Source organism: Branchiostoma belcheri, unplaced genomic scaffold (assembly GCF_001625305.1).
Source record: "Branchiostoma belcheri isolate BF01 breed outbred unplaced genomic scaffold, Haploidv18h27 scaffold1, whole genome shotgun sequence".
Classification (NCBI taxonomy): Eukaryota; Metazoa; Chordata; class Leptocardii; order Amphioxiformes; family Branchiostomatidae; genus Branchiostoma; species Branchiostoma belcheri.
The window spans coordinates 10,329,791-10,342,096 of NW_017802379.1; the positions used below are offsets into that span (position 1 = coordinate 10,329,791).

Below are 12,306 nucleotides of genomic sequence, written 5' to 3' on the forward strand. Positions count from 1 at the left end.
CCCCCCCCCCTCTGTAGCTGTATACGTGAACATACACTGTGCTCAATTTTTAAAATAAGTTTTTTTTCTTCATTCAAACAGCACATAGCACAATAGAAATATTGTGTTAATATGAGATGACAATTAGACAAGGCCATGTTGATTTGATTATATGGATGACATCCTCTGGGAACCCCAAAACTGATGCGAGCGTGCGAATAAAACAGTTTGGCAAAAAAAGTCGCTTTCATCAGCGACATGAAATCTCAGGGTCATGATGGTTGAACAGATGACTTAACACATTGGTATGGCGATAATAATCTACTCTTCAAATTCATTCTTTACATTTTCGTCTTTTTCGTTTGATTTTGGCATCCTACGACATTAGTATCTTTTTACGATATATATCTGTTCATTTTGCAACTATTTTGTACGATTTACAGTATGTTTGAAACCTTTTTTTGTGAAAACGGCCGAAAACTCATGCGCACGCGGATGTCATCCATAAAATCAAATCAACATGCATCGTCACAGTTTTATAGATTTAGATTTTTACAGTGTATCAGCTTCTTTGAAATGACGCCCCGCGGAAGTCAAATGAACTGCAGCGGACTGACTTAACTGAGGATTTAGGCCGTGTTTATGTGAAGTCACCCAAACCGCGATTCGGTTAACTCACGTTCCTCACATCTGGTCCACGTCGTGCCACACATTCGTTTGAAACCGTGCCCGATCACAATTCGCTTGAGCTACATTTATTGCTGTTTGATGAAAACACGCAAGGTGGCGTGTTAATAATGTCAGAGGTCAACGACCTGCTTGCTGATGCCCCCCTCCCAGCGTATCTCGGCCGAATGCCAACGTGGTCCCGCCAGAGGCGGTGAAGCTCGCCCTAGAACGGACACATTATTTGACCATTTATAATACTGCTCTTTAAGTTGCTGCCACGTAAAAGTTGGTATTGCATATAAATAAAGAAATATCACCCCGTAATCCATGACCAGGCGAAGTCACATTGAAATCACATTGCGTTCAGACGCAAATCGCGATGCGGGAAAACCGATTGGAAACCACCTCTGGAAGTGGCTTGGGATCGAGGCGCTTTCAATGTGATTTGGGGCGTTCAGATGGAGCCACTTGAAACCGGCTTCGGGGTAAATCACATCTAAAGCGCATTGGGTGACTTCACATAAACACGACCTAAGTTGTTGTCTCTGTGTTGCAGAAGCGAGATTGACTGTTGTTACAATGGCGACAAAAGGCTTTGAAGACGTCAGCGGGAGTTCGGATGGAGATGTTGTGGGCAGTTCTACGAAGGGGAGGGAGTTTAGCGAACAGTTTGGAAGTCATCGGGAGGGTAAGATGAAAATGCCGACTCATAAAAGGGACAGACCCTACAGGTGTGAGGAGTGCAGCAAGCAGTTCAGTGAGCTGTGTAATCTGAAGAAACATATGAAACTTCACACAGGGGAGAAACCCTACAGATGTGAGGAGTGCAGCAGGCAGTTTAGTGAGCTGTGTAATCTAAAGAGACATGTGCGAATACACACCGGGGAAAAACCCTACAAATGTGAAGAGTGCGGCAAGCAGTTCAGTGAGCTGGGTAGTCTTAAGAAACACGTGCGAACTCACACCGGAGACAAACCCTACAGGTGTGAGGAGTGTAGCAAACAGTTCAGTCAACTGGGCAATCTGAAGAAACATATGCGAACTCATACAGGGGAGAAACCCTACAGGTGTGAGGAGTGCAACAAGCAGTTCAGCGAACAGGATGTTCTAAAGAAACACATGCGCACCCACACCGGGGAAAAACCCTACAGATGTGAGGTGTGCACTAAGCAATTCAGTGAGCTGGGTCATCTGAAGACGCACATGCGAATACACACTGGGGAGAAACCATACATGTGTGAGGAGTGCAGCAGGCAGTTCATTGAGCTGGGTAGTCTGAAGGACCACATGCGAACTCATACCGGGGAGAAACCTTACAGATGTGAGGAGTGCGGCAGACAGTTCAGTGTGCCGAGTAGTCTGAAGACGCACATGCGCACTCACACCGGGGAGAAACCCTACAAGTGTGAGGAGTGTAGCAGGCAGTTCAGTCAGCTGGGTAGTCTGAAGACTCACATGCGGACTCACACTGGAGAGAGGCCCTACAGATGTGAGGAGTGTAGCAGGCATTTCAGTGAACTGGGTAGTCTAAAGAAACACATGCGCACTCACACAGGGGAAAAACCCTACAGGTGTGAGGAGTGCAGCAAGCAGTTTAGTGTACTGGGTAATCTGAAGACGCACATGAAAACCCACACAACAAAGTAATTAGGTGGTCATGAAAATTTTTTGTTCGGTTCTTGGCAGAATGACAAGGAATTCTACTGAAGAAGACATTAAGAATCGTCTATATGTCAAGACTGTACATGTCTGAAGATAGTCAATGGTTAGGAACTGTTAAATGAGTTTGGGTTTCTAACTCTTTAAACTTACTAATGGGTCTTACATGTATCTTGTATCATGTTACTAATAGGTTTAAAGGTATTTTGTATCGTGTTATAAGTAGAAGAAGAAGAGCAATTAGATCCTTTGAAAACGTTGCAGTTTCATCTCCATTCTGAGTAGCCGTTTGTTTTTTTACTTTAGACTTTTCTGTGTTGTTTCTGGCATGAATAGCAATAATAGTCATGACGTAGGACTGATGTATTGTTTTTTAATGTATTTGTATGTATGTCAGTAGGTAAAATGAGTATGGTAAATACTATGTCTAGTTATGAGTTGTTTGTAGTAGCGTACACGTATATTTCTTTTTGTACTATTTATGTAGCAGTGTCAGTATAGGACCCACGCTCCTTTTTTGTAGGAATGCTTCCCTCCCATTGTGTAAACAAAATACTGACGTGTTCGATATGTTGCAAACTCTTCATTCGAACAACAGCTAACGTAACGTAATTTACGAGTTTCCCATCCTAGGATGCATTGCTAAAACAGGGGTCTAAACCTCATTTGCATAGGACAGGAAGGCATCGGAATGATCCTGGTGACGTTAAACAGCTTGTTTTTCACTGTGTTTTGAGGTGCTGGGGTATTTTAGGCTCAACGTTAATTAAATTACTATGGGTTGAATCTGACAATAAATAGAGAATGGATTTTTAGGAATATGTGGTTTGTAACATTATACATGTAGTGGTAACGTTACAAACCATATGTTCCATGTTAAAAAGAACACAAAATCTTCATTCTCTATTTGTTGTCAGATTCGACCCGTAGTAATTCAATAAATGTTGAGCATAAAATGCCACAACACCTCAAAACACACTGAAAAACAAGCTGTTTAACGTCAACAGGATCATTCCGATTCCTTCCTGTCCCATGCAAATGAAGTTTAGACCCCTGTTTTCGCAATGCATTCTGGGGTTTGGAAACTCGTGAATAGAGGTATTTTGTAGGTTGCTCTTTCACGAAGACCTTAGGCCGTATTAAACCTATGTTCCTTTCTTATCATTTGTATAATAAATAACTCAGTCGTGAGTCGTATAAATTTCCTGTATAATGATTACCGGTTCTGTAAATGTTGTGCATTTAGTAACATCCTTTGTTAAACTACTTTCCTTTGTATTATCTTTGTATTCATCAATTCATTTTTAAATACTTTATTAGTTATGATATTCAGTCATATGTATTAGCTTTCATTATAGTTTTTTTACGTTAATTCCTTTACATTTCTTATGTTGATCTTATACCCTTCATTTCGTGATTAAGTTAGGACGGAGGAGGGCCTTGTACAAGCCCTGAAGGCTTTCTGCCCCCTCCTGCACATTATTTTGTTTTATATATTTGTTTACTTTTTCAATTTATAACTGTGTGAATAAACTAAATACAAAACACAAATACAAGTCTTGTGTTGACATCTCTAGCCCTGTTTTTGAACTCACGCAAATTTGCATGTACATGGATCTTGAAATATCAGTCTATGAAGCACGTCGGCAGAACGTACTGCGCCTGCGCAGAACCCCGCATTTTCGCGTTTTTCGTTGGGTTTTTGGTCAACCCATCCGAATTTTGCCTGTTGAAGAGGATGTTCTTTCCGACATAACATTTGGAAACTACTGTCGAAATGCTAACCTTATATGAGCGAATACAACCTTATATGAGACATTCTGCCGAAATGCTATGTACAATACATTACGGGTTTCGCGCAGGTGCAGTACGTTCTGCCGACGTGCTATTCTATGATCTACTGAAAAAATATCATTATATGTTATACTGAAAAAATGATCACCAACTGTCCGGTGTACAATGGTTTATCAGTAGTTTGCCCTGCACGGGACATTTGCGACACCTGGCGGTAATGAAAAAAATGTTCAGAGCCCCAGGAAACCAGCGATAAGTCTTAATAACCCGAACTGAAATGAGATAATAATAATAATAATAACCTTTATTGTACATTCATGCCCTATCGGGCTAAGTACAGGTCAACAGATGAAATAGGTAATATACATGTTTGTGGTATAAACAGTTCTAAAACTACTCTAATACAGGGGTTCGGCTTCTTCTCGTTTCTTTGTGATGTTGAAAATATAATTTGAGATGGGTTTGTATAGTACAGAATGATCAAAGCGCATAAGAAAGATAAATTTTTCAATTTTAGGCAAGTGTTCGAAATATGGAAACGTAGTAGCAATATATCTAAAAAGATCATTTCTTTCATTACTATAAAAACTACAATCAATAACAAAGTGGGCTTCATCTTCTACTTTGTTTGAGCTACAAAATTGGCAAATCCTTTGCTCCAGAGGTGTGCGGTTGTGCCTTCCTGTTTCGATGCTGAGTTTATGACAGCTGATTCGTAGTTTGGTGATGGTGGTTCTTTGACTTCCGTTTGGGATTTTAAGATAATGCTCTTCATTATAAGTAGATTTGAATAGTCTGTACGAGCGCAGTTTGTTCTTTGCGTTTTTGGATTTGTTGTCATTATGAATTTCGCGTAGGAATTTTTGAAAGTAAATGTCTTTTAAACGTTGGTGAATGGAGGAGATGGTTGTGTGTACTTTTGATGCAATTGATAGGGGGGAATGCCAAACAAAGGCATAACCGCATTCCTCTAAAGATTTCCGTACACCAGATGCCCAACATTTACTACCTAATAATAATAATAATGCCACAGCAAGTAATTTTTTATGGATGACATCCCCACGCGTATTGATTTTCGCCTGATTTTGGAAAAAAAAAGCAAGAAAATTTGTTGCCCTCTGACAGTGGTCAACATGCCGAAAATGGGATGAAAAAGATGTCTGTTGCTACGCCGGAAGGTGGATGGCAGATAACTATGAAAAGACGAGACAAGAAAAGGCTCTGATTTAATGTTTTAAATTTGTTTCTTACTTTGATGCAGTGATATGTGATGATGGCTGTGTATATGTGATGTTCCTACTGAATCAAAACCATTTGTACAATGATTGAGTCAAAATTTAAAAATGTAGGAGCCTTGTTTTTTTCGGCCCGTCTTGTTTTTTTTTCTGTCTGCAGAGGATGTCATCCATAAAATTTACTTGCTGTTGCCTAATGACAGTATTATAGAGGACTATAATTCTTCTTGCTGGAGACAATAAGAAGACAAAGAATGTCTGCCAATATCGCATTACAATAAAAACTGACGTGTTTGACCTTTCACCTCCAGGCTCATGAATATCAATAGGATTAGATTTTAGAGCTAAGCCGTGATTGGCTAGAATAAAATCCGGGATAATTTCTGGTAGGTAGCCATCTGGCATGCAAGGGCAGACCACTAGCTGTAACAAAGAGATTCTAGTGAGACGAACGAGAGACACAGCAAGAAGAGACGACACCAACTTCTGAAGACATACAGGTATTTGGTTTCATCCTAAAATGTTATATGGATTAGTATTACGTTACATTACGGCAGAAGTACCTAGGTAATGGGTTCCATTCTCATCAACACTGAGGTGGCTTCTTCCCTAGATAATTCTCCAGTGCCAAAGTTGTGTTGGCGGCTTCAGCACTAGAAAACTCTGTCTTTGAACTCATTTAGCGACAGCAAATTATCGGACCAACAAGTTGATCGGTAGAACAGAGTGAACGGCCACTTTCCTCACATTTTTAAAGCCATAGACTCGGCCTTGAAATATACTAGCATCCCGGTACAAAGACTATTCTACTGTACCGTTTGCCGACGTGTAAAAGATAAAACCCAGTAGCCTGTACAGATCGGCCAAATAGAGAGATAGCATGCCAGGGGAGCTGGTCTACTGGAGAGAACAGTTTGCCGCCTCCCGAAGCCTGATAGAGGCTAAAAACCCAGAACTGGCCTCCGGCGCTACAAGTATAATGTAGCACCAGAAGCCTTATAATTAGTCTGGATGCCAGGCCAATAGCACATCCTGGCTACGGAAGCCCATTGTCGAAGTGATTTGGTACAAGCTATCCACACTCTCCAAGCAGAGGTTTGGGTTATTTTTGGCGTGTTTTTAGACATTTTTATCGGGATTCCTTTTTTGCACTGGAATCTTTCCTTTGTTTGGGTTGGGTGAAAGAAAGATTCCAGTGCAAAAAAGAAACCCCGAAAAAAAGTCTAAAAACACGCCTAAAATAATCCAAAACCCAAACCTCTGCTTGGAGAGTAGACTATCCAATGCTGAATGATCTCCGCCGAGTGCTAGGTAGCCCTACTCTCCAATCAGAGGTTTGGGTTTCTGGGTTATTTTAGCGTGTTTTTAGGCCTTTTTGTATTGGGGTTTCTTTTTTTTTTTCACTGTTTTTTTTACCCAACCAAACGAGAAAATGATATCCAGTGCAAAATAGAAAAAAAAAACAGATAAAAAAAGCCTAAAACACGCCAAAATAACCCAAAACCCAAACCTCTGCTTGGAGAGTAAGTTAACCCTTTGTATTTGTTGTGTTGAACAGTGGCAAGCCAATAAATTAACACAATTAGCTTCCGCATCAATAGACCGTTTGAACCTCTTTCTGGCCTCAGTGTTTGTATTGGAGTTGTACATGTGCATACAGTCTGTCACGGTGAGTCTGTTGGCTTACTTGGTTTGCCAAGTCAACAGGCTATTTACTATTGATATGCATGCAGCTCTTCGCATGCAGGAATGCTTTTGTAACGCTGCGGGGGTTTATAGGCGCTATAACAACTGATCCGGCCTAGGGGTCAAGACCTTATAGGGTTGTGCTCTTGAGGAGGCGGCTGGAAAGAGTAGAAATCGGCCAAAATAGAGAGTGCGCATGGCAAGGGAGTTTGTCCGTTGAGAGAACAGTTCGCCGCCCCACAACTGTTCTCTCAACGGACAAACTCCCTTGCCATGCTTATCTCTCTATTTTGGCCGATTTCTACTCTTTCCAGCCGCCTCCTCAAGCCTGGTAGAGGCTAACCTGAAATGCTAGGACTAGTACTGGAGCCTGTCACCACAAACTTGTTTAAAGATAAATCACCAAGTCTTATATCTTTGACCCCACTTCCTGTCAGGTTCTCCAATACCAGTAGTGCGACGTGACTAGAATGATTTTTTTTTCATAAAGGCAAACTGCAGCACGCGAAATCGCATCAAATATTTCAAGATTCGTAGAGGATACAATACATTGTTTTTTATCGTGTCTGGCAGTACATGAATGTACAAAACCGCAAGTGTCAGCTGATACATATAAATACCCTCCGTTACGTACGGTGGCTACCCGTCTTACAATTTGTTAAAATCTAATAAATACACCCCTAATTCTAATACATAGCTCAAGAACTACCTACGAGGGAGTCAAAGGTCTTACCTGTCGGTTTATTGTTGTAAGCGGTCTTTACGACATCTAGAATTCCGTTCAAATCGCTTTGACAGCTCTTCGTAGATGACAGCAATACATTGACGTCAACTAAAATGGCGGACCAGGGCAGCTAAAAATGGTGCAAAGGTGAGAGGTCACACTCCTGATACTTACTTAAGTGTACATGTGGCCATGTATCAACCCACAGACCACCGCAGCCCAGTAAGTGCGTCGTGCAACATGTGAATTTTGACAGAAGCGATTCTAAGGCTGTATCTGTTCTCTATATTACAAAAAGATAGTAAGCACAAAGGGATTGTGAGACCACCAGATTTATTCTAAAGGTAAATCCATCAAGAAAAATGTTACACATGATTATCATAACGGTTCATACCTCTTTATTAAGTCATGGTCTTATGTTCCGCAAGGATGAAGAGGATAAGTAAGTACAAAGCAGCTCCAAATAAACTAAAAATAGAACTTTGACTTAACATGGGGTCGCTAGGGGTCATACAAAGGACAACACGTGCAGCTTTCTATACAATTGTTTTAGGTGACGTCAAACTTGAGTGTTTCCATGCAAAATTATATAATTTTCCCTGTACTAAATAGTCAAGAGAAGAAATGTAATAGTTTAATATAAGATGCTGAACATTGTATCACAAAAAATTGACGTATACATTTTCGATACATATTGATTGTACTACTCCTAGTTTATTTTGATAAGTCATTTGTTAACATTTACTTGCATTCTAAAGGATCGTGTGCATTGTTGCTAGAATAATAAATTTATTTCCGCACACGCTTTTCCACCCGTATGTTTAACCATATGTTGGTCTAAATGATGTTTTCGGGTAGCAGAATAGTCACACTGATCACATTTGTAAGGTTTCTCACCGGTGTGCTTTACCATGACGTGTTGGTCTACCTGAAATTTCTGTACGGCAGAATAATCACACTGGTCACACTTGTAGGGTTTTTCACCTGTATGCGTTTTCATGTGCCGGGAGAGGTTAGCCTGATAGGCCGTGCTGTATCCGCACTCCCTACATATGTATGCAACATCACCAGTATGTTTAGCCATATGTTTCTTCAAATAACGCCCATGTGCAGCGGAATAGTCACACTGGTCACATTTGTAAGGTTTCTCTCCTGTATGTTTTCTCTTGTGTCTTGTTAGGGAAAATCTTTCAGCTGTCCTGTACCCGCACTCCTCGCACAGGAAGGGTTTTTCACCGGTGTGCGTTGTCATGACGTGTTGGTTTAAAGCATCTTTCCGTGTGGAAGAATAGTCACACTGGTCACACTTGTAGGGTTTCTCACCTGTATGATTTTTCATGTGTCGGGTTAGGTGAGACCTATTAGCCGTTCTGTATTCGCACTCAGTACACGCGTAGGGTTTTTCCCCAGCGTGTTTTGTCATGACGTGTTGATCTAAATGGCTTTTCCGTGCTGCGCAGTATTCACATTGGTCACAGTTAAAGGGTTTCTCACCTGTGTGTTCAACCATAATGTGCCGGTCAACCTGGCCTTTTTGGGTTGCAGAGTAGTCGCACTGGTTACACTTGTAGGGTTTTTCACCTGTATGTGTTTTCATGTGCCGGGACAGGTTAGCTGTATAAGCCGTACTGTATCCGCACTTCCCACACATGTAGGCTTTCTCGTCACTGTGTTTAGCCATATGTTGATCTAGATGAGATTTACGAGCAGCAGAGTAGTCACACTGGTCACATTTGTAAAGTTGGTCACCGGTATGTTTTTTCCTGTGGTAGGAAAGGAGGGAAACGTCAGTCGTTCTGTATCCGCAGTCCTCGCACATGTAGGGCTTCTCACCGGTGTGTTTAACCATGACGTGCTGGTCTAAACGGTCTTTCCGTGCTGCAGCATAGTCGCATTGGTCACACTTGTGCGGTTTCTCACCTGTATGTGTTTTCATGTGCTGGGATAGGTTAGGCCTATGAGCCGTTCTGAATCCGCACTCCCCACATACGTACGGTTTCTCACCGGTATGTGTTCTCATATGTTTAAACAAGAGATGTCTTTCTGTTGTTCGGTAACCGCACTTCCAGCAAATGAATGCATGTGCTGCCCAGTGGTTGACATCTTGTACTGTACTGCTCTGTACAGATGTCTGTGGCAAGTACTCATCGTTAGACCCGGTACAGTTTATACCACACGTTTCGTTTTCTGCAAAGTCCTTTTTCTCGTTCCGCTGCTGTCCTAAGTCTACTGTCTGTCCCAAACTGTTATATACATGTACCTCCTTATTCCCAGGACACCAGGTTGGTAGGGTTACACCGTACGTGTCCCGGCCCTCGCTATACGTTTTCTGGCGTAGCACATGGTCCTCTTCGCCCTCCTGCCACCCCGTGTCTTCTGACTCCTCTTTTATGTGCGTCTTGTTCGAAAGACAATCAGTTGGTAGTTTTTCATCGTACGCTTCCCGACATGGCGCGTCTTCTTCTTCCTTGTCCTGTTGCCACCCCGTGCCTCCCGTTTCCTCCTCTTCCATGTGTGCCTCACTCGCAGTTTGCTCCGTGAGAACATTTGCGGGAGGCACACATGTAAAGTCGTCCATCTCTGAAATAGAGGCAGGAAAATATAGGAAAGACATAAATTATCAGGCGTAGAGGCAAATTTTCCTCTATTAGGAGGCAGAAATGCTGAATAGGCGCGGACTTTACCTATAAAATGTGTTCTGTAAATTCAATATAGTTCAAATACCACGATACTTGTGTTAAATAAACATGTAGACAGAGATCTTCAGTACGTTTGTTCTTTTTTTTTTTCAGAATATCATGGTCATTCTAAAAGTCATGAAAACAGACATGGGAAGCCAGGTCATTTGAAACAATTTCACCTTGATTATACAAACAGTGAGCGTGTGTGTGTGTGTGTGTGTGTGTGTGTGTGTGTGTGTGTGTGTGTGAGTAAATAATGTTTACATTATATATGCAGAGGAATCAGTTTTACTAGTATTCTTTCATCGACGTACATACATTAGGAATAGCAGCACGCAACATAAGCAGAACGACAATTAAGTCATTTTGACTCTAGAAACTCTAAGCATTATTCCTACATTGAAATAATTATTGGATCAGATATAATCCGTAACATATATCTACTATATATTAGTTTATGGAGAGGCACTGGAATATTCCAATGACATCAGCCATGACCTGGAATACTAGGAGCTTGGCTTGTCAAACCCCGTCGTCACAAAGATGCATCACCTTGTCTGCGGTTCTTGACCCCACTTCCTGCCATGCCAGTTTCCCAGTGGTGCGACGTGACTAAAATGTGAAAGTTTTCTTTCTACTTCTAAATTTCATAAATGAACTCAGATCTGCATAAAAATTTCATCCCAGGATCTACTCCTAGAGGATACAGCATATTGATAAATTGTTTCTTACGGTAGCTGTTACATAATCCAACGATTGCATAATCCATGCATATTAGCTACACTGCCCCCCCCCCCCTGCATCAAAATTTACGAACCCATATACGTTTCTGATTCTAAGTTATCGCCAAACAAACACAGGATAGGAAGCGTTTATGATAATAAAAGTTCTTACCTATCGGTTAAGGGTACTTAGTGATCCCTTCCACTTCTGGGATTCCGTAAAATCGCGTCAGTTTGGAAGAGATTATCAAAGACGATGACGCCAACCAAAAAGAAGATGGCGGTGGTAAAGGGGCAAAGGTCACAAACCTGATACTCACTTGAGTGTTGGTCTATCACAGATTGTCGTATAACGCTTTTGGCTCGGCACTAAGTGCGATATATGGGTCTTACCTGTGGTATCATGTGGAATAATCACTTAATGTGAATGCTGAATATGTAATATATATATATATATATAAGTTTTAGCATTAAACAAAGATTTATTAATGATTATTAACAATAAAAATAGACCAATTCATTATGCTACTTTGAATACATATCTTTTATTTGTAAACGCATACATATCCTTTATTTAAATAATATGGCAAAAAGCGGATGACGGTTGGCTAATCTGCCAACCAATAATTGGCATATGTCTTAATAATTTATATGTATGGTGTAAACAAGACAGCAATCGCTCGTATTGTTTGGTTACTATAAATAGAATGTCTCTTCTGCAACAATTGGATTCTTGTTCCATGTTATAAACACTTTTACATTATCTTGACTGACTGAGCCTGTTTCAGAAATTATCATGTAAACTGATCACTTGGCCGGGGATATGATGATGCTATGATGACTGGAAATCACTTGCTCATTTCAATTGAATACAATTATTCAACTGTCTTAGCGAGGTTTTTCTTCCATTCAAACTGACAGCTAGTTCTATCATGATCAATTGTTATCTCTCCATACACTAATAGGCAGTCAAACATCCGTAATCCTTTCAAATACAGGTTTCTAGAATAGTCGCACTAGTTACATTGTATGTTCTCTCCTGTATGCTTTTTCATGTGTCTTGTTAGGTGAGACCTATTAGCCGTTCTGTATTCGCACTCCTCACACTTGTAGGGTTTTTCACCGGTATGTTTTACCATGACATGTTGTTCTAAATG

The 12,306-nt window shown here is 40.9% G+C and overlaps 2 protein-coding genes across 2 annotated transcripts; one reads left to right on the plus strand and one right to left on the minus strand.

Moving 5' to 3' along the window:
• Positions 1–1,395: 1,395 nt before the first annotated feature.
• Positions 1,396–2,819, plus strand: LOC109486273 (zinc finger protein 678-like). Its single transcript, XM_019790098.1, has 2 exons — positions 1,396–1,806; positions 1,891–2,819. The coding sequence occupies exons 1-2, from the start codon at positions 1,432–1,434 to the stop codon at positions 2,293–2,295; spliced, it is 780 nt and encodes a 259-aa protein (XP_019645657.1). The 5' UTR covers positions 1,396–1,431; the 3' UTR covers positions 2,296–2,819.
• Positions 2,820–8,159: 5,340 nt separating this feature from the next.
• On the minus strand, positions 8,160–11,445 carry LOC109479525 (gastrula zinc finger protein XlCGF57.1-like). The gene is made up of 2 exons (XM_019781540.1): positions 11,322–11,445; positions 8,160–10,326 (listed from the first exon to the last, which is right to left on the minus strand). Exon 2 carries the CDS (start codon positions 10,322–10,324, stop codon positions 8,522–8,524), a length of 1,803 nt encoding a protein of 600 aa, XP_019637099.1. The 5' UTR covers positions 10,325–10,326; positions 11,322–11,445; the 3' UTR covers positions 8,160–8,521.
• Between the last annotated feature and the right edge of the window lie 861 nt (positions 11,446–12,306).

Coding starts and splice junctions, on each gene's coding strand:
- LOC109486273 (XM_019790098.1), top strand. CDS start 1,432: ATGAAACTTCACACAGGGGAGAAACCCTACAGATGTGAGGAGTGCAGC. Junction 1,807..1,890: donor AAAAACCCTACAGATGTGAG/GTGTGCACTAAG, acceptor TACATGTGTGAG/GAGTGCAGCAGGCAGTTCAT.
- LOC109479525 (XM_019781540.1), bottom strand. CDS start 10,324: ATGGACGACTTTACATGTGTGCCTCCCGCAAATGTTCTCACGGAGCAA.